We start from the raw sequence: 23,120 nt of genomic DNA on the forward strand, positions 1-23,120 counted from the left end.
AAGGAGGGACTGGGCGCAGACTGATGACCTCAGCAAGTCAAAGATTAGATATGTTATTGCGGTTTCTGAGCTTGTACATACGGCGTTATGTTTTCTGCCTATTTATTCATTCACATTTGCTGTTGATGCTGATGCTAGGATTCTGGTAGCTATCGGCGCTTACCTGTAAAATGTGTTTTGAGGGCCGTACATCCAGGGCTGCAGCTCCAGAGTTGGATATTCTTTGAACGGAGGCACGAGGAGACTGAAGACCAGAGACAGGCAGACGAATACAGCAGGTAAAACTATCTACAAACACAAGACACAGATTTATAATTAGGTCAGTACTTGTTGCTTTTTTAGAATAGATTGTGGATAATTATAAAAAAGGGGTGATTATGTACACCATAGTATGCCATTATTATATCATGACTAAAGATTACATTATTGTTTTTCCCTATTTATGAGCTATTGTTTTGTCAAGTGGAAATCCAGATTTGATAAACACGATGGTCTTGATTTGATTTTAACACATATTTATTTCAATGAATATAATAATGTAAAACACAATGGACTCCATGCACTCCAAAGAAGTAAAAACCACATGAGGAAAAATATAGTTAAAAGGCCTTTAACTTTTAACCTTCATCAGGCCTTTGAACAAAGCCCTGATGAAGATCAGTATTGTCGAAACATGTTGGCTTTGGCCATTTAAATAAAGGCCTTTTAACTATATTTTTCCTTGTCCGATTTTTACTTCTTTGGAGTGCCTGGAGTCCGTTGTGTTTTAGTTTTGATCCTTTTCCAAGAGCACCCTTTACCTGCTCTCACTGATTGGAACACCTGCAGCAAACAGCCACATTTTTGTTTTTATTTTTGAATATAATAATGTTTTTGTTTTGCTATTCTGTGTGTACAATTACTATTCCTAATATGGAACTCGGCTACACATTTGCTCCTATAATTGCTAGCCTCAGTGAGCTATGGGTGACATGACACCCCTTAGTTCACTTATTTGTTTTAATAGTCATGTGCGTAGTAACACTACACAGGATTTCGCAATTGAATTAAAATTGCAATTTGAGTTTTGAGAAGCAACTATCAGATCATAAAAACTGCAATATTTACATAATAGAATGTCCTGTGTAAAGAACATAGAAAAAAGGGAAAAGGAGAAATTCAATTTGTCATCTGGACAAAAGTTTATTTGGTCAAATATGTTTTGCAGCTCATCCAAGCTGCTTATTCAGTTCTGGTTAGATTCTGGTGGACACTTCCTTATATCTGCCTGAAGGAAGGAGCTAACTGCAATGAAACTACTCTGAAAATAACATATGTACTTATTTACAGTTTCAGTTAGTTAGCTAGGCCTACTGATCTTGCAATGAGTGTGGGGTCTTATTATAAGACTCCACACAAGTAACAAGTACATGTGTTAGTTTCAGAGTAGTTTCATTATAGTTAGCTCCTCCCTTAAGGCAGATATAAGGAAGTGTCCTCCAGCATTTTGACCAGAACTGAAGAAGCAGCTTGGATGAGCTGCGAAACGTATTCCACCAAATAAACTTTTGACCAGTTGACACATTTAATTTCTCCTTTTGCCATGGATTCTGAATGGACTACTGAAGGATTTTACACACATCGAAAAAACATTAATCAAATTGCAATACTTTTGGGTAAAAAAAATGTATACAAAATCAACGGATCCATCAATCGATTGATTGACTGTTTTAAAATTGTATGTTCCTTGTGTATAGTGCATTTCCCCTAGAACTAGAAGAGAGACACTATAAAATGTTTTACACTAACACTCAAGCATTGTCAGCGGTGCATTCTAAGTCCAATAACAAAACACTTCATTGTATCAGTTATCTCCTTGTGTATGTGCTCAAGCATGGCAGCAGACTACATTTCATCTCGTGTCATTCACTGTGCCATCATTACAAAAGAGACTGATGCAATCAACACAACATACACACATTAATATGCGCAACACTGACTTGTTAAGGCCTCTCTTTGTGCGTTATGTGCTTGATTAAACAGTTCCCACAATGCCGTCATCACTGTGGGACTCAATGTAATTACTCCCTTGTCCTCCTTTGTGCTATATTTAATACAGAAATACCAACCAAGTCTGACTCTGTTACCAAGCAATTCCCATTCATTGTTAGGGTATCTTTTTTGTTTAATCATCGGTAGGCTCTGGGAGGTTTGCATACTTGATTAATTGCATAGCGTGCAATTTGCGAGGACAATTGAAGAAGCTCAGATTGGAAAAAAACAATATTGGCTACAGTAATGTACTCAAAGGAAAGATAAAGTGTTGCAGAGGGAGTGAATAGGTAAAAAGAACAATTCAGTCTGTGTTTTGCCTGTCTCTCTCTCTCTCTCCAGTGGTAACTGCAGGTGACAGCTACTACTTCTTCTAGTGGAGTAGGGAAAGACGAAAACAGACAGAAGTCATTACAAAGCCTGTACTTCCATGAACAATACATGAGTTTAGGACTTTCACCACTTTGAAGGGGATTAAGAGGAATCAGAAAGGATTATACGCAGAACAACCAAAGTAATTAAGATGTTTCATTTTAAGCAAAAATCAAACGCCTCATTATTACATTAAACTTGTTTTCCCAACAAACATTTATATTGCTTTGATTTTAGTCAGTAAAATGTAGCTACTTTATAAAGAGATAAAGTTAACAAGTGTTCTCAGTAAAAGTCAATAAAAATTTGATCTGTATTAGATGGATTAGAATGGTTTTAAAACATAAACACATGCGTTGCTTTGATGAAAGTGACTCCAGCTAGAGAAGACAATATAGAAAGTAGTAGTAGTATACCTATCTGTCTCCACGGAGATGTTAAATACAGATATTAACATATATATATATATATATATAGAGAGAGAGAGAGAGAGAGTGAGAGCTCTGTAGTATGGCACTAAAGTAATCAATTTTACATGTATTTAATAACATTTAATGTATTTTGTTTTTTTAACAGTGTATTCTTGCTTGCCTCTCCACAGACCTGACCAGTGACTTAGTCAGTTGTTGATCATTTCAATGCCATACTGAGGAACATTCAAGGCAAAGCGATTACAGCAGAAAAGTCATGCACTGCATCTTTAGACTCAACTCATGAACAAACATAATGTATTTTCCTGACCATAAGGCGCACTTAAAATCCTTTAATTTTCTCAAAAACCGACAGTGCACCTTATAATCTGGTGCGCTTTATGTATTAATTCAGGTTGTGCTTACTGACCTCAAACCGATTTTACGGGGTACACAGCGCTCAAAAATCTGTCAAAATGTTTTAGTATGACTTTGGTAACTTACGAAGCCGCTTAATGGATTGTGGGACTATTACAGCTACTGTAGTCAGAAGCCTCACAGAGTTGTGTCCTTTAATCCGACAGAAGTGCATCAGCACACAAGGAACGAAGGAAGTTTTTTTTTTCAGCCCTTATAGTTAATGCAAAATTAGCCATGTGGTTTTACGTTTCGTTTCTGTAAAACGTAAACAAATATGTGCAAAGCTGCATCGAACACATTATTACTCAATGTATAATACCACTATCTGCCAATGGATCATGGATGCCTGGGCTAAAGTATTAATCTCAAGTGTCGTCCGTCTGTTTGACTTAATGCGCCCTATAATTCTGTGCATCTTAAGTATGAAAAAAGATGAGAGAATTCAATACTACTGATACTGCGCCTTATAGTCCGAAAAATACGGTAATTCACTTTTTTGAATTACTAAATAAATTTAAATTAATTTTAACTAATGGAAGAAACTGTGTAACTATATTATAAACTAGTGTGTTGATTACATTGTGTTACCCCACACCTACAAAACAGTACATTTGTTCATCTCAAAATTCTAAAACTGTTTCCGTTTCTAAAATCTGTCTTTTCATTCTGACATTGCCAAAGTCCCGCCAGTCTCCAACTTCTCTGCCCATAAATCACTCCTTTTGTGTCCCCTGCCATAATCGTATTTACATTCCCCCTAACCTCTCATATTGGCATAGATCATTCTGGAACAATCATATCTCCTGACAACGGGAGGTGTTGACATGACGACGGCGAAAAACCTTGGGCCAAAATGAATAAAGAGGAGAGCGAGGGGAACAGTAGCCCCGTTGTCCTTGTACTGGCACCGTCCTCTCCGTGTCCCGCTAAAGAGGGACGCCCATGAGAGACAGTGACTAATGGAGATGGGGCTGCAGCAAATTGAGCGGAGTGCACTGTGAGGTGAGGGCGTTACTTCTCACCTGCATTATTTCAGTCTCCTAAGTTGAAACTAAGTCATATATTTGTTGAATTGGTTTTCTTATTACACAGTTTGGGGTGGGAGGCATATGAAAACATAATATTGCAAATGCAGTTTTGTATTATACTAAAATGTCAAACTTAATTTCAAGGAATGCAGACTCGATGCAGGATTCTATTTTTCGAAAGCACAAAATAATAAAAATGCTGTTTTCACTCAAAAGGTTGTCATTTTCAACATGAAATAAAGTTACTTTATATTACCATGTTCTAATAAAGTTCATGATCATTGTAGAACTATTTAAGGAAAGTACAAATACTGTTAGTTAGTTTGTTTTGTTTTTTTTGTATAATTGGTTTTGGTTATTGGTTTTAGTATTGATTATTATATCATATTCCCAGGCCAGCTGGAGGGACTATGTCTCTCGGCTGGCCTGGGAACGCCTTGGGGTCCCCCCCGGCGGAGCTGGAGGACGTGTCTGGGGTGAGGAAGTGTGGGAGTCCCTGCTTAGACTGCTGCCCTTGCGACCTGGCCCCGGATAAGCAGAAGAAAATGGATGGATCACATTATATTCATTATATATTTTTTATATATTATAACGATCCTTGTGCAAAATTACTATATCAAGTGTATTATCTATAACATTGTTTCTCAAAGACTGGGTTGCAAGAGATTTTTTTTTGGGTCGTCTTGTCACGATTAGCATGTACAGTAGGTCTGCAATATACATATACATACTCCCCACTTCTCACTTCTTCCTCACTTTTTCGGCAGCACACCCTTGCCTAACCAGTTTTCTGTGGGAAACACTGATTACTGTTTTTCATTGTTTAAAACTTGAGTAATACTAATTGTTCAGAGAGACACGATCACTCAGTCAACAATAAAATATCTTCATTAATGTTCAATAATTGTCACAAATTTATTTTGTGATTTACAAATAATGTCTAGTCACTTGGGTTGCAAAAGTTTGTGACTTATAAAATATGGGTCCCCAGAAAAAAAGTTTGGGAAACACTGGTCTATAATATTAACAATTTAAATAGGCTACAAAAATGGAAAAAAGTAAGAAACTGAGTAGAGGATATATGGTGATATTTCTACACTTTATTTTATATTATAGTATATGTATTCTACTCATGTTTTGAATTTGTGTTTTATGAAATACAAAACTGCGGAAAAGTTGTGCTTGATACCAGAAATAGCAATGTAGAAGTGAACACCATATTTACAGAAATATATATTTAATCTGGGGAAATTTTGAGGAACTGTTTGGACTCATTGTCAACAAAATTTGCATTTAGCATTGAAGTGCAAATCTTGCCATTTCCAAACAATAAAAGATATTTTTCACTATTTTTCTAACGCAATGTGAACAGTGAACACAGTCTTTATAAATAGCCTTAAAAATGCTGCCATGCAGGTTCTGTGAATTCATTGTGTCATAACCAAACATGACATTTACCTAAAAATCTATTTCGTTTACAGAGGATGCGGCTGAACTTTTGGGAATAAACTGCTATCTGCGCAAATTACTTCCGACATATTCAGTTATAATTATCTATTGATTTTGACTTTTCGGATTATGTTGGCCAGAAACAAAATGATAGAGACATAATTTGAATAGCAGCACGTTGTCCCTGTAACTCTTGTGCGATCAGGTCTAATACAAAGATAATGAAGAGACGTGATTAGCATGTGGCTAAAGTGAAGGCAAAGCTAATCATAGGTGTCATTTTACAATGCTGGCGTCAATCACACAAACCAGGTGACAGGATTTAACAACATTGCAGAGCCGCTGCGTGTGTCTAAGCAAGGTAAAGTTGTGAATGTGAATTTTAATGAAAGCTAGAGAGAGGCCGCTTTTGTCGTAAAATGTTCCTGTTAATTGCATTTACAGATGAGAAAAATGTACCCTATGTGATCAAATTTACAGTGAATAAGTATAAAGATGAATAAGTTAAATGACAAGAATATATTCATTTAAAAGTCACTTTAAAGAAGACAGCAACAGACAATAAACTACTGCAAGTCTTACAAAGTTTTTAGTTGATCTAATTACCCATTATAATTTTGAAAAATGATGTTTTGTTGGGAAATAGATAAACTTTTAAAATGGACTATATAGCTTTTCTGGAAGGGGGTCTGTCACATGTTTGTCTATGTGGGAATAAAACTGCTTTAACTGGAATTTTCCACAGCATGGCATTAAACTTGCAATTAAAATTTTTTCAGGTGTTTTGTATCGCTGAAACAATATCTTGTATTTTATGTAATTGTTATATTTAATTGCTCAGTGTGCTTAAACTGACAGGGAATAGTTTTAGAATGATCTTGAGCTGTATCAGAACAAATACTGTATTTTTCGGACTATAAGGTACAATAATTTCTCTTATCTATTTTCATACATAAGGTGCACCGGATGATAAGGCGCATTAAGCCAAACAAACTGACGACACTTGAGACTGATACTTTAGCCCAGGCATCCACGATCCTTTGGCAGATCGTGGCATAATTCACCTGGCATTGCCTCCCTGTCTTGGTGAATGTGTATTATGAATGTGAATGTGTGTGGATAATTTAAGTTTTTTTTTTTATTATTTCCCACAAGGAGGACTCAAATATACATTGAGTAATAATGTGTTTAATGCAGCTTTGCGCACATTTGTTTATGTTTTACAGAAATGAAACTTAAAACCACAGGGCTAATTTGCATGAACTATACGCACTGAAAAAACAGCTCACTCCTTGTGCCCTGATGCTGTCAGCTTCTGTTAGACTAACTCCGCGAGGCTCCTGACTACGGTAGCCATAATGCTCCAACAATCCATCAAGCGGTGCGGCTTTGCAGTTTACCAAAGTCGTACTAAAACATTCTGACAAATTTTTGAGCACTGTCTACCCCATAATATCACAGCCAGAAGCACAACCAGAGTTAATATATAAGGCACACTGTCGATTTTTGACAAAATTAAAGGGTTTTAAGTGGCTTATACTCCAAAAAATGCGGTATAAGATGACATAGACATAGTATAGGTCCATGGAACACTATGTAACATACCTGAGGGATGGAGGGATATTAATTACTTTGTGTACGAATTGTGCTATACAAATAAACTTGCCTTGCCTAAAGAATACACTATGATTTAACATGTTGAAAATCACATTCTACTGTGACTAAACAAAGAGTGATTTTTTTATTATCATTGTAGTATTAGAATCAGTGAAGTATCAAGTCCTTAGTTTTGAAAACAAGTTTGAAATTTTAGTATTTTACAACACTTATTCTTACTGTGAGCAGGTTTACACATTGAATTCCAGGTGAAGCAATAATATCTCTCTGAACGTTACATCGTTTTTGCACATTTACGAGCTATTGTTTGTCAATTGGAGATTCAGATTTGGAAAAAAAGTGGGTCTTCATTTCATTTTACCGCATACTTTCTTTGATGAATAAAGTATGATGAATTCAAGCCACACTGGGTCAAAGCAAAGAAGCAAACTGACATTTTTGAGCAAGATAATTAAATCTCAAAATAATAATAATGATACATGATCCTGGTGTTGTTATTTTGCTTTTGATGGTAAATCAATTCTTATTCCTAACATGGAACTCGGCTCTAATTTTGCCCCTATAATTGTTAGCCTTGGTGAACTTCATTTGACTGTAATAGTACTTTACAACACTTATTCTTACTGTGAGCAGAAGCAATAACATCTCCCTGAAAGTTAGAGTTCACCTTCAATAACTTTTTTTATTCCTCAAAAAAAAAAAAAAAATCACAATCTTTTGAAAACTTGTCCCATATACTTTTTTTTGTACAACTACACTACACACTGGGCCAAGATGGATGGCATGACTTGTTCCCTGCAGGTCTCAAATTAGCGTACTCGATCATACGTGTCATTAATTGATTTGGAAAGCCAACGTGCATTTGGTACAATAGTACAGTGATCTCCGGTGTAGCCTAAGCCCCCAGATCCATCAGCGTGACAGACAGGGACCATTACCTGCGCGATGAGTCCCTTGCGGCTCCTGCGGGCGTGGTGGAAGCGCTTGATGAACAGCGCCAGGAACTGCCTCCTGATCAGACTCCACCCGCCAATCACCACGGTGCCCCGCCCCCCCTCGCCGTCCTGCCTCCAGAGGTCTGCGGTGAACATTAAGAGAAGCGAATCTATCATTTATACATGTGTTTGAGACAGATAATAGCTGCTCATAAGTAAAAGCAATGGTGAATGTGTCAGCTAATGCAATTTCACCTCTCCAGTGTTGGACCATATAGAATCTACATGCTTTAAAGATGTCCAATAAGAATTAACGCTATCAAGATATACGCACTCAGTATAAGGAAACTAAACTAGATCTTTAGTGGCAATGTCCCAGTATGCATTATAAAAGGTAAGAGACAGTTTAAATAGTCTTAAAACAAAGTACATGTCTTAGTAGGGCTGTCCAATTCTTTTAATTTGCATTGAGATGAAAATTCAGTGTCAAATCGTCAGTGATCAGCTTGAGGTTTTTAAATGATACTTTGCAGAGACATCTCTCTGGTAGTGTTCTACATGAGTCTTTATGGTGAAATGTTCAGAAGTTGACACAATTCACACATTAACAAACAGACAAAATAGTTTTAAGATGGTAACACATTTTCAGGAGCCAGTGATCAATATGAGCTTTCATCAATGTATCCCCAGGTTTGACCACCCCAAATTTAAGACTTTTTAAGACATTTTTAAGACCACTTAAATGAAAATTAAGACCAACATCGCACCCATAATGTGAGCGAAAAACACCAGATCCAATTCTAATAATGACCAACCAACTACTATAGAATACACTTCCCCATGAGCCATCCAACGTCTTCCTCCACTGTACTGATTGTTTATTCATTGCCACCGGAGCCAGAAACCAAAGTATTGTTTGCGCATACTCCAAATTAGACTTTCATTCACAAAATTTCACATTGTTGTTTTAATTTTCCTATTTAACATTTCACTGCAGCTCGGTTGAGTTTACAAAAAAATAGGTTAATGAAATTTAAGACCTTTCTGATAAAAATAACACTTGGACAACATCATTTAAGATGTTTTAAGGCCTTAATTTAGGAACATGAAATTTAAGACATTTTTAAGACTTTTGAGACCCCGAGGCTACCCTGTTTCATGGTCTTGTTTAGGAGGTTGATTTACACAAAAGGTGAGTGTAATTTTATGTGAGAGAAGTGTGTTTAGCAGCACAAATCGGCTCACCTGTTCCAGCTAAGTCAGTTCTTTCTGGCCAGATTGTGTTAAAATAAATCTCAAATTAAGTGTAATTTGAGTAACAGAGCTTCTAACACAGTAGTGCTTCCATTTAGCTTCACACTCCTAAGGGTAGGTTGATGACGTCAGCTGCAACGCATCATTAGGCAAACCAATCTCCAGTCAAAGAAAGTGGCTTGGAGCAAAGAGTTTTAGACTTTGGAGGAAGAAATGTGATAATGTTTTGTGTTAAATGGCAACAATTAATATAAAATCAAATATAAATGCAGGATTGAGCCCTACATATAAGGCTACAGTCCTTGGTTCAGTCTAGTCTTAATGTAAACTTTGTGATGTAGTTCAGACTTAGTTCTGTTTTTGTTTGGTCCCAATTTGACTGTAAAGTGTGCACATCTGTTTGATTAACTTTTAACTTGGGAGAGTTTTACTTCTCCGGTGAAAGCTAAATAAAGTTATAAATTATTTCATGAGGTTAAAAATGCAAAAATAAAATAAAGTACTGAACAAAACTGACACTATACTTCTTAAGTATTTTGGCATTGCAAACTAGAAAAAAATGTGTTCAACTACTGTACGTTTTACGAAATAATTCTGAAACAAACAACACAAAACTATAATTTATTATAACTATTAAAATTCTACAACTCTTGCAAATGTGTTTTTTTGTTTTTTTTTACTGCAAAAGGTTGGAACCGCTGTATTATTTAAGCTTTACCTACCTTCGACGCTATAGGAAAACTTTTCTTTCATATCTGAACAAGACAAAACACAGAACATAGAACACCATAAGTCAACACATCTCGTAGAAAATAAATGAAGGTGCACTTTACGTCAATACAAACTGTTGTTCGACTTACCTGTTATGCCATTCTGGGTTACACTGGAAATACTGGCCACGCTGTTTCGTTTGTGTTTATGAAAGCTCTTCTTACGGTCCCGTACCAGCGGCTCTATGGTTGCTATGGGAATTACAAATAAGATATGTTGTTTTGGCCTGACCCATTTTGAGGTTATAAATAACACTAAGGATAGCTCTCTCCCTGTGAAGCCATATTATTCCTTGTAAAAGCACAAAGCCAGGTGTTTAGAAATGTGAACAATAGCGTTTGGTGGTAAAACTCAAAACGTTATTTACAACTGAGGGGAAATAAAAAATATATAGAGGAGAGCTATTCATCCGCTGAGGGTCAATCAATAAGAAACAACAAAAAAGGGACTGAGAGAGTGAGAATATACGATGTGCTTGTACGAGGAGCTTAAAAAAAACACTTACATCACTAAACAGACTTTGACAGCACAGAATTTTGAGCAATGTTTTTTTTTTTTTAATTTTTTTTAATGGAGGTATCTATCTACTCTCATTGCTAAACATATAGAAATAAAAGGTCCTATTTTAGTCCATTAATTATTTATAAACCCAAATAAAATATTAATGTAAGTAAAAATGTAGTAAGTACAATTTCATGTTTAATGTTCAAAATCTATTTTTTTTTTACATTACAGGCATAGCATAGGATTGCCACGGTTGTTTAAGTAGCTTTAAAGGTGCACTATGTAACTTTTCTGGTGGAGGTGTTCATGCAGTTTTTATGTTTTATCTTGAAATGTTCCACAATATGGCATTAAATTTATCTCTCTTTGACAAGTAGGTGTTTTTCAAGGTTCTTAAAAACACATGAAATTTTGCTTAACTCAATTTTGTACAACAGGGGTGCAAAAATAAGTCTAAATTTGTGTTACAGTGTTGGCACAAAGCAGGTCCACAGCATAGAGCGGATCTACAGAACAGACCTACTGCCACATTTGGCTGAAGTTTGTCTAACAAAAGTGCACAAATGCATCTATGTTTGTCACGATGTGCGTTTGGTTTGGTAAACGTGCAGAGGCTGATAAATATCACTGCAAAACCAGAAAAGAATGCAACTCCAGTTTGGAACTTTAAAAAACAGGTTTAAAATCTTCCTTCACTTTTTTCACAGTTTTGTGTAAAGTGCCAGAGGAAGTTCTCTTAAAGAGGTTCTCAAACTGTGGGTGAGGGTCCAAAAAAGGGGCACAGAGTGTTTCAGTGCAGTTTGCTTGGCTTTGTATTAGGTAGATCTTTATGACTTGGTCATTTTGTAAGTAGCTCGCATGCTGAAAAAGTGTGAGCACCCCTGCTGTACAACATTCAAGGCAAAGCAATAACACATCCATGGAGACAAGCAGGTGACAGACCCATTATTAGAAAAGTTACTTAGTGTAGCTTTAATATCATGCATTTGAATAGCTTTGTTGTTATATTTATTTTATTTTCATTTATTATGTCTAATTTCAGCAACATAAATTAAAATAAATAAATGTAAATTAGTGTTGTCATGATATTATATTCAATTTTGATACCAAATAATACACTTGATACTCGATACTGGTTCTGATAACCAAATTATAATCCAAAAAGCTCTTTTATTAAGGCAATATTGTAATTTTCAACACAAAAGAATAGTACTTGTTTATTATACCATTCAGTCTTACACTAGATCTAGTAAAACTCATGGTAAAACTTTTTTTTACGTTTTACATTTTTACTTGCTTAGTTTCAATACAAACTTTAGTATCGATTAGAATCTGATTTCCGATACTTTAGACAACTCTACTGCACATAACCTCTGCCCTAAATTACTATCAAACTGGCAAACATATGGCAAAAAGTTACTAAATAAAAGTAGTAGTAAAATGCTCTCAGGTCAATCACCATTTTAAATTCTTATCAAACAGGAGTCTGCAATGTTGTGGAACTCACTTGGTATTTGTGCATCCACTCCGGTATCCTCTGCTACTTTCAGAAAAATCTGTAAAAACCAACAAACCGTGTATGAGTGAAAGAGCATAGGCACCCAGCATCATTATATCGCACTGCTTACAAGCCACTGAATATTGCAGAAATGTTGACTTGTATTTGACTTTTCCCTTTGGCTGGTCAGAATTTCGGCGCATTTAGGAATAATTTCAGTTATATTTACTGAAAAATCGCCCGTTGAGATGCTAACATTTGCTTGAGCTTCTGCCAACTGGCCCCTTTGAAAGCAGTTCTCATCTCAGGTTTATTTATCAAATCAGGGCCATATGTCAAAATATCACACCCGTCTGACCTTCTGTTTTTAAGTATTGTTAATATGTGCTGGGTAGTTCTCAATTTTTTTAACACAAAGTTCTTTGGGGAGTAGGGCAGTAATTCAAATTTGGCCAAATAGCATTGCATGTGTTTTATTGTCTGAGAATTAGTAGTACGCCGTTAACATGCTAGTCGTTGTTAGTGTTATCATGATGGCAAATCTCTCCTCTGGCCTCTGGAAGTTGGAAAAAGAGCTTATAAATAAATTGGATGTGTTATGAAAGTGAGAAATACAGACTGCTGCAAACTTGTTACATTTTTCAGTTTTTTAAGAAAGTAAAAATTGGGTACATCGCCGTTAAACTTGCCAGTGTTGATTTGGTGATGGAAATTTTTAACTGGCATAAGGCGAAATAAATATTCTACTCTGGTGTGGAAATTGACTCTAAACTAGTATGTACTTTAGCAGAGAGTAGGTCTTTGGACAGTTGTGATCTTATCTTATTTTTTATGTTCTTATCCTTGACCTGAAGTGTCACTGTATTCCACCGTTTCCTGCATATAATAACTTTGTTCTGTCAATAAGAAAGTTAGGAGTACACCTTGATTTCATGATTTAGCCATTTTTTTTTACATAATTGATAATTTAAAAACACAAATTAATTTATTTGGTTTGTTTAACCCCTCTATGATTGGATTTATATAGATATATATAGAAAATGTTTTGTGTGTGTTCTTGCATTTAAGGAGATGGTAAATTAAGTTGAGATTATTCATTTGACTATAGCAAAAAATAATAATAATTGAAATTTGGGTTTGCTGCAAATTTGCAACAACTAGAACCAAAAGCTTGCCAAAGGTTCCTAGGAAGGTCCTGCATATGCACTAATTGGCACTGGGGGAATGCAGCAGCTATCTTGGCTTATATCTTGATCCAAAAAGTTTATCATATTATCATATATTTGTGACATTCGGCGTTAAGGGGTTAATTGCTCAACTCTTATGGATTTGAGTACATAGTGCATAACACATCCAAATCTGGACTAGAACAGGACAAGACCAAGACTAGACCAGGGTCAAACCAGGATCAAACCAAGTCAGCATAGTCAAATTTCTATGTTTGATTCATTAAGTTAATAAAATGAATTATTTGAATTTGCCCTAAGTTCCTATATTACAAAATGGATTCTTGTAAGCTTTAAAGCACAATGTTACCTCTAATTGTGTTTAGTTTTACTCACAAATGTTGGAATAATTCTTTATTATTAGTTAATGCTCTGTCATGTCATGTACTGGTAATTTGTCATTTAACAGCTACCTTTTACTTTTTTTCAGTAGAGATGGCCAATTCCAGGTCTGAAATCATCCAGATTATTCTAGTGAAGGTGTATGGAGTTTAAAAACACTGTGGAGCACTTCCCGTATTACCACATGGCATCGCACGGTGTAATGTTTTCTGTATGAGAGCAGAACTCAGCCTAAATATGCAGGATTTGTGTGATGAACATGTGTGAATGAAACAAAATAAAACTCCAGGTCCAGTATGTTTGTGATGAAGAAACACCACTACCACAGATCAGAAAATAGTCCTTTAAACTCTGGCTTAACATGTTGCTGTTATTTACAAAACCCCATATTATTAAAATTGCATCTTGTTATTTCAATTATCAAACTAGTGGACTTCAAAAGAGACTGGAGAAGTGTGGTCTTGTATGGAGTTTGACATTCACAGAGAATTATTCACTTTGCCCGAGGCTTGGCAGTGTCTGATTCATGTCTGCCTTACAAGAGCCACATTAGCCTGCAGTCACTCAGCTTTAGACTACAGCAAGGGGCTGCATGACAAACACACCCATGACTCAGTGCTACTGCACAAATAAGACACTGTAGTCATAATGAGGAATATGGACCAAGACTTGTGCATTGTATATTACTGTTGTGAGATTTAAACCAAGTTAGAATGTTTCTACCTACTCAAAAACATACCTGGAGTTGTGTTTTGTTTCATTCACACGTTTGAGTAGCTCTTTATTATTAGTACATATCTCCAAAGCTCAAAATACTTTCTTCCACCTTGTGATGTCTCTGAAGCTGTAGTTTTTTTTTTTTGTTTTTTTTGGTAATTCCAGGGCTGAAATCATTCAAATGATTTCAGTGAAGGTGTACGGAATTTAAAAACATAGTGGAGCACTTCCTGTATTAACACGTCAGCACAAGTGTTTTCAGTTTGAGAGGAGAGCTCAGCCTAAATGTGCAGGGTTTGTGTGTTAAACATGTGGAAATGAAACAAAACACAACTCCAGCTATGTTTGCGGTAAGAAAACAACATTATAACATAGATCAGAAAATAGCGTAATATGGACCCTTTAAAGAAAATAGATTGTGCTTTTCTCTACTACCTCTGGATCATTATGCTTTGATTTGGCCATTTTAAACTTGTAATCTAGATTTAAAACAAATGAATAAAACAGATTTTCTTGATTTCTACATTTGAAATGTGCAGTGCCCAATGGGAACCAACAAAATCGGTGCAAACGCATAACAACAAAGAGTAACGTACCTCCTACAGAAAGCTGCAGAACACGCTAGTGAGAACCATTTTTTTGTAGTTGTTTAAATTTGTACCATAATGGTTACACAACACTGCTGTATCCTTGGAGAAATTGGAGGACGAAAGCGAGCTTTAATGCAGATGTGGGTAGGTCAAATGATTGTTAAAAGTGCAGATTTGTTAAAAGGTTCTGTAGTGTGCTCACTAATATAAATGATAAGGTTAAATCTTGGTGAATTTAACATTTAGATATTAATTTAAAAAGTGACTGAAAAAGTACTTAATAATCGGTCATGGACATTAAGTTCAAGGTCCCATAAGCAACAAAAATAGGAGAATGAAACAGGTTCCCTCACTGCTGAATAGTTAGTTAAACAATTCTACATATACAGCAAAACCACTCAATAAATATCATGTAAACAGTAAGATAATCTGGTCCCATCTGTGAGTATGACTTCATCACACTGTAGAATCTGAAAACCACCAATAATAGCTGTGTACGTCCAGTGTCAGGATAATTATGTAGAACTGGAGCATTTGAAAATATTATAATTGAAGTATTTCAGGTTAGTTGAAGTAAATTTCAAAAAATTGACTGCGTACTTTAAACCGTAACAAGCACCAAACATCTGATGCAAGCAGCTGAAATGAAAAAGCTTTGCAATGTAATAAAGTAGTATAATATGTACAATTTTACCTAACTGCAAGTGAATACTTACTGACCTAAAATAATGCTTTAATTCTGTCCAGTGATTCAGTATCAAATCACAACTGAAAGTTTAGTTTTGACTTTAGGTTAAGCTTTTGAGATTTCTTTTAAGTTGCTAGTTAATAATTATCAATTAATTGGACAACTTCACTTTATAACTGGAATATATTTGTCTGTTTCCTGGTCTATCACTACTTAAAAAAACAACAACTATGACTCATTACTATCCACTTAAGTGATTAATTTTGCTATATAATCTCAACTCATATTTCTTTAACAACTTTTACATTTTCACTTTTAAAATGGTTAGGCCTTGAATTAGCCTTAATAAAACATGAACAATTCATAATACACAAATAATTTATTAAGAATGACCCAACACTGACTTAAAGGCTTAAGCTTACGCACTAGAGTGCTAAGTGCGACTCATTTTTAAATAACAATTTGTTCATGCTGATCTTTGTTCATGCATTATTAAGGCTAATTAAATCATAGTTATTAAAGTAGTTTAAATAATATAATCAAATTTATGTTCTTAATCATTGCAGTCCTATACAAACTAAACAGAACCAACCACCATTGCAAACCATTTCTCTGACTCCACATTTCCAGACAGCTAAACTGCATCTAAACTGTGTGAACTTTGACCTCTCTGTGTCCCTGTATATGTGCCCACTTGAGCTAATCTCTGGCAGGCCTGCGGATGCCACGTTCAGCCCACCTCCTCCAGCGTCGTGTCCGAGATGCCGTAGCTGGTGAGGCCGAGGTCAGCCAGAGCAGAGTCCAGTTCTCGAAAGAGCAGGGCAAAGGTGCCATTGCGGGCGCCAGCGTAGGGCAGGATGTATGTGATCTCCTGACCGATGCTCTCTAAGAAGACAGCCTCTGGGACGTGGCGCCGCACCAGCTGACTTACTGCTGTCAGGTCTGCCAAGTAAACAACACCACAATTAGACACTCAGGCTTCAGGACAGGAAAAGACTGGCAAAATGCATCCTTTATCTTTTATACATATTAATTTGACATCATGATGTACTTGGGTGGAATTACTTATTACTTTCAGCATTTATTAAACTAAATATTGATTAAAGATTACCATACTGGCAAAACCAGAATCTGATCTCTGCATTTTTTATACAAATTGACATCAGTCTGGTCCCCATGCCCTCTGCTGCTTCTCAAGCCAAACGTGATCATGCAATCAGATTTGTTTTTTTCAGTGCCGCATGTGAAACCAAGGAGCTCACTGGTCACCTATCAATTATGAATTTAATCATGTTTCTCTCACCTCAGAGTAACAGTTTAGTGATTGGCTCATTGATTTTTGCAGAAATCTGCAATTTCAGCTCCCTGTGATATTTTGTGTGTGTCCCTGATTGGCTAATCCACCTTTCGATCATCTGAAAACACGTAATTTACCAGTGACCAGACTCATATTTAGTACTGAAGAAATATGTATTCTGGATCCCAAGCAATTAGCACACAGTATGAAACTACATCCATTACTTGGGGTGACTACATAATATTGTTTATCACATGTTGATGTGTGCAAGATCAGAACATTGTGTAAAATGTATTTATTTGATTGAATACATATTTTAAAGATTCATTATGTCAGAGTGTCTCCTATTTTTTATGTTTGCTGCTTTCCTTTCTTACACCTTTGAGGCAGAAGAATTCCTGATGATTTGCTCATATGTTTAACAATGCTTTCATTTGCACTATATTCTGCAATCACAGTAAAAATCCCTTGTGAACTTGTTGCAGATTGAGCAATCAGAAAATCTATACCAAGACCTAATCCATAAAGCAACTGAGCAAGTGTCAATCCAAAAAAATGTATAATACAAATCATATAAATGGGAAAAAACTGGGATCTTTCCTGAATAGTTTTACAATGGTCTTGATCTATATCAGAGCTGTTTAAAATGACATTAGTAACATTAACAAAAAGTAAGCTCTATTTGAGAAAAAAAAAAACAAAAAAACAACTCTGTAATTCTGTAATTCAGTGTTAATATTTTTGAAATGTTCATAATTGGACATTTCTTTTTTTCTTGTTTTCTTACCGCCTGCCTCAACTAAGCAAAACAAAATCAGCAAAAGCACTACTCTCTTAACACATGAATAACAATGCGATAATTGAATAAGACCTAGTATGCCCTAGTATGTTTTCTCACTGCACATTTACAGATTCAGTCACTGCAATCAGCACATACCTGTCTGACCTTTACACAGACGATCCAATCAGGGGACATAATTCTTTGGTCTCATCTAGTCTGAAGCCCGGCCTTACTGTGAATCAATCTGGACAGTGTTGCAGGACTCACCACATCCATTATTGATCCCCAACCTCTCATACATAATTACTTGGCTTTGCATTGAAGTAACAACCAGCAGCTTACTTAGGGATCTATAAAGAAGTAAAATGGGATGGAGCCACACATCGGGTTGAATTATTTGCTAACAAAGAGGGATGTGGTGTCACAAGTGAAGATATGATTACGTCTGCTATTTAATCAATATTACAGATGCTAAAAATGAAAAGTAATTTTGATCTGAACATTGCTACAAACAAAGATATAAAAGATGAAATTATCAAATGGGGCATGATTCATACTCAAATGTGATCCAATTTCTTGTCTGGTACATGTGATTTGCCTATTATAGCTTGCTCATTGATACATAGAGCTATTCTTCATAACTTAAAAAGAACCAAATTTCAGCTTCTTGGAAAAACGTGTCCTGTGTGGGCAGACAGATCAACAAAGGCGAAGAACAATAGTAAACTACACTGATGGAACCATTACTGCCAAAAAGTTGAGCATTTCTAGATCTGACAGGACAAGGGAATAGCAGAAATTAGGGAAAACATGTTTGAAAAGGCACTGATTCTTTCATCATGACACGGATCTCAGAAAAAAGACAAAACAGCAACAGCTTGATTGTGCTAATGGGGCAGCACCAACAAAAATACTTTATGTCTGTATGTATTTTAAGAACATTCACTGAAAGGGAGGGGCGGTTTCATCAGGATATGACAAGACAGTGTCAGGTGATGCCAACAAGCTGAGTTAATGTTGTAATTGTTTGAAAGATGTGTATGATTTCAGCTTGTGTGAATGGCTAGGGAATTAATCAAATCACAATCTAATAGTTTCATATTCTCTGTGGTACGATTTTTCATTGAGAGGTCTAAAGTCATTTCTGTTGCAGTAAAAGTATGTGGTTTGACGCAGAGTTCAGACTTTGGAGTAAGAAAATCAACAGTTTCTTTGTGTCTAACTGCACAGATGATGTCTTGTTCATAAAATTTGATTAAACACATTTTTCATGTGTTTTAACGATCTAATCCATTGCACTTGATTTCTAGAGCACATTTTAGAAACAAAGACTCTTTCCAGATTGCTGCATGTAGTGAAATAAAATCAACAACATAAATGTGAATTTTTTTTGCCATATCATCCAGCTCTACTTGTGTGTAACTCTGAATTTTTTGTTTGTTTATAAATTATTCCCGGTACCTGAAGGATCATCTCTGCTCCAGCTCTGGCTGCCAATGCCGTCATCTGGACTGCCACTTCTCAAAGGACACTTCTCCTCCTGTTTAATCACAATAGGATTAGAAATGCTTTTCCACTTACCATGATGAACAGTGCCTCCTTGACAACTCCTGTGTCGCATTAATCAAATAATGGAAGCCGTCCAAAAGATTTGATGTAATTGCCTTAAATAAAGCCGTATGCACGCGATGACAGATAATGTGGTTAACCTGACGCTACAATCTGCTCAAAGTCTTTCTCCTGTCTAGACAATAAAGAAGGCCATAATTAAGATGGGATGAAAGTGAGGACTCATTTTTATGGTTACATGAAGTTTAATGGTGGAGAAATAAAATGTTGAAACTGCAGTCCGGTCAATTACAAAGGGATAACAGTTTGGGTGCCCGTCCACCGTCCCTAAAAGAAGGTGTTTATTTATACCTCTGAAATGAATGGCCCCTCTCACCTCAAAGAGCCAGCAGACTAATGGTAATTGCACTGGCCCTGCTGGCATTAGTGCTTCTTGTTCATTTGCTCCTATTGATTAAAACGAAGTACGTGTGAACCCAAGTGAGAATCCCCCCCTCTCCCCTGCCACAATTAGTACCATCCAAGGCCTAGGAGTTGCCAATTCTCATGCTGGGAGGGACTAAACATGGATCATTACAGAAAGGGTACACAATGGTAGAAAAGTTCAAGTGTTTAATGATAGGCCAGATATGGAGGAGGTAAGTGTTGTAGATTGATAGTTAAAGATGCTGTATCAGATTTCTACTGCCTTAAAAAATTTGAAAAAAGAAGTAGTTCAACTCTTTTCAATGGTTATTCCTTGAAGTGTTATTCCTCGCATACCTTCTGCAATCCAAGCATGCTTATTATTCACCGTGATGATTTATAAGCTCTTTATAAGCACAGTAAAGCAACAACAACTAACATGCTGGCAGGGTCTTCAACTATGGGGCAATAAAACACATTATAATTAGACGCAGAGAGCATGCACCAGAAATATTTTGACCTCAAGAGCTGCTTATACAATATATTTGTAAGCTAACACGAGTATGCAGTAGTAATGCAATCTGATGGCAGAAATGATCAGAACAAGTTTGGCAGTAATTAATGATAAAAACAAGACATGAGGGCTATGGATTTTTACCTATGATGTCAAGTGAGCCTCAGAGGAAAGGAACTCGTAAACAGGATTACTGAAACAAGTGAATGAAGCTAAATACAACTCCAGGTGTGTTTTCGATGAAGGAACAATGTTGTAATGAGGTAAAAAGATCCAAAATTTTGCATAATAGGTGTCCTTTAAAATTGGAACTACAATGGTTTTCAATTGAAAGTTATCAAGATGGAGAGAGGAGTCAGGCGGGGGTCCTAATCAGCAATGGCATGTTTATCTGCACATAACAAAACCACACACATGCACTTAAATGCTATCTGCGCTGGCTTTGTGCATTATTAAAGAAAGGCAATGAAAGCCTATCTCCTTTGAAAGAAACAAGTGGGATTCACAGTGTCAGCTAAATGTCCCAATTAACAATAGTGTCTATTCTGTAAATCATTAATGTGCAACAATGGATCCCCTCCAGTGCACTGCCTATCAGCACCAGTAATTTTATGTTATAGTACTAAAATTCAGAGCTAGCTCTGTCGGGGAGCTGTACTCACTACGCATTGCTTCAGGACAGTATTGCAGTATAAATCAGTGTGATATTATGTTGGTTTAAGCCAGACCAGGTTGTATTTATTTTTCAGCAATACATGATGTCATATCATGCATCATGTTTTGGTTATCTGTTTAGTCAAGAAACATGTAAGTGCCAAATGTACCAAATGTAGAATATTCTTTCCAAGTAATAAAGTATAACTTGTCTTGCCCCAGTACAGACATAATGTCAAAGCAGCTCTTAGGGTCAAATCTAATCTAATTATTATGTTTTTTCATTGGCCATGAACCAAGAAGTACTGCTGGTGCGCTGTTAGGATGTCAGTTAGCATTACTATGATAGGAAAACTTCACTCTGGCCTTTGACTCACAGACTCATTGTGGTGAATAATTAGGATGCTAGGACTGTATTAAAAAGAGAGGAATAACTATTGGACCACTCTAAACACAAACTGTAAACACAATAAAAATCAGGTACTGAGCCTTTAAGCCTATATGTTGTATTTTAGCCAGATGCAAAACTTGTAGGTAAAATGGCCATGTTTTGCAAAATGACATTATAGCAGTGATGACACAGAGCGGGGATTTAACTTCCAACTTTCATATAAGTAGATGAAAACTGAGCCTATTTGTTTTGTACCTCTTTATTCTGTATCATGCCTGTCCGCTGGGTGGTCATCTTTTCAGTTCCGTCTCGGACCAGAGTGAGGTAGTAGCCGCTCCCAAACTGTTTCTTGAGGAAGAGGGAAGAGCCGCAGCAACGCATCTTTCCATTGGAGATGATGGCGATGCGATCACCCAAGATGTCCGCCTCGTCCATGTGGTGTGTGGACAATATAATGGTGCGACCTGGTGGGAAAAAGAGCCCTCAGTGCATTGTTCATTAAAAACGGTACTTATGAAAACCATAAACATGAAAGACCTCTACCAAGGCATTGTCTGTTAATGTTGTAATGATAAAGATGAGCTGTGCAGACCTCAATCTTCTATTTGAGTTACAATTTCTTAACATAATAAACCAGTATGACGTATAATTCCCTTTACTGTCCCGTTGTGGCAGGACAGAATTTTTACTCTATCTATGTGTATACTAAGGAATAAACTGGATACTCAATACCAATTCCAATACAATTCCTCCATATTTAGACAACAGAATGTGACTTTAAGCATTAAATCATAGTACCGTATTTTTTGGACTACAAGTTGCTCCAAATTATAAGTCACACCAGCCAAAAAATGCATAATGACGAAAAACAAAACATATAAGTCGCATCTTTTGGGGGAAATTTATTTTATAAAATCAAAGACCAGGAACCAACATTTCATCTTGAAAGGCAAATTATAGTAATAACAATAGCATTACAACAGGCTGTTAACATCACATATGAAGAGTTATTTAGATAACTATAGCATAAACAACAGAACAGAACAAGTTTACCAAACTGTGTACTCCATCCCCGCTTTCCCCCAGTCCCTCATAAGTTTCTCACTCACTTCAAACTTTCTTTCTGCTGCTTGATTACTGTTTTCGGCTGTATATTTCATTACTAGCAGCAGGACACAAGCAGGAGACATGTGCAGTAGAGGCTCTCACGGCTGTTAGTGTGAGAATTTTAATATATAAGACGAACCGGAGTATAAGTCGTAGGACCACCCAAACCATGAAAAAAAGTGCGATTTATAGTCTGAAAAATACGGTACTTTCTTTTATATTACCATGTGGTCTTATATCTATGTAATTCCTCAGTTGTCCAGGTAGATTCCGTAGTGGTCCATGGGAATATTTTAGTCTATGTGCTCTTATATTTGTTCTGATACAGTTCAAGCTCATTCTTAACTATAACTATTCAGGGAAGTTTAAGTTCTTTCCTTGAATGTGACTTTTTCATGCTCAAATCTAGTTTCCATATCGATTAATATCTGATTTTCAGTACTTTTGTTCTAGTAATGTGCTTTGGAAAAATGGTGCAACATGAAGCAATGAATAATAATTGCAACACAAACTGTAAGAAAAACTACACTATGCAATGCATAACATACCA

The 23,120-nt window shown here is 36.2% G+C and overlaps 1 protein-coding gene across 1 annotated transcript in view; it reads right to left on the reverse strand.

The window, feature by feature from the left end:
- Positions 1-23,120, reverse strand: part of LOC110159332 (phospholipid-transporting ATPase ABCA1-like) — a 234,285-nt gene that overhangs the window by 126,330 nt on the left and 84,835 nt on the right. The window contains exons 23-30 of the mRNA XM_055156114.1: positions 21,719-21,927; positions 19,392-19,470; positions 16,592-16,794; positions 12,299-12,347; positions 10,377-10,478; positions 10,239-10,271; positions 8,266-8,405; positions 164-288 (exon numbers count right to left, since the gene is read on the reverse strand). Of these exons, the coding sequence (XP_055012089.1) occupies positions 164-288; positions 8,266-8,405; positions 10,239-10,271; positions 10,377-10,478; positions 12,299-12,347; positions 16,592-16,794; positions 19,392-19,470; positions 21,719-21,927 (940 nt within the window). The remainder of the gene's footprint in view (positions 1-163; positions 289-8,265; positions 8,406-10,238; positions 10,272-10,376; positions 10,479-12,298; positions 12,348-16,591; positions 16,795-19,391; positions 19,471-21,718; positions 21,928-23,120) is intronic.

The sequence above is a fragment of the Boleophthalmus pectinirostris genome, unplaced genomic scaffold (genome assembly GCF_026225935.1).
Source record: "Boleophthalmus pectinirostris isolate CB_2022bp ecotype Guang Dong unplaced genomic scaffold, ASM2622593v1 HiC_scaffold_20, whole genome shotgun sequence".
Lineage (NCBI taxonomy): Eukaryota > Metazoa > Chordata > Actinopteri > Gobiiformes > Gobiidae > Boleophthalmus > Boleophthalmus pectinirostris.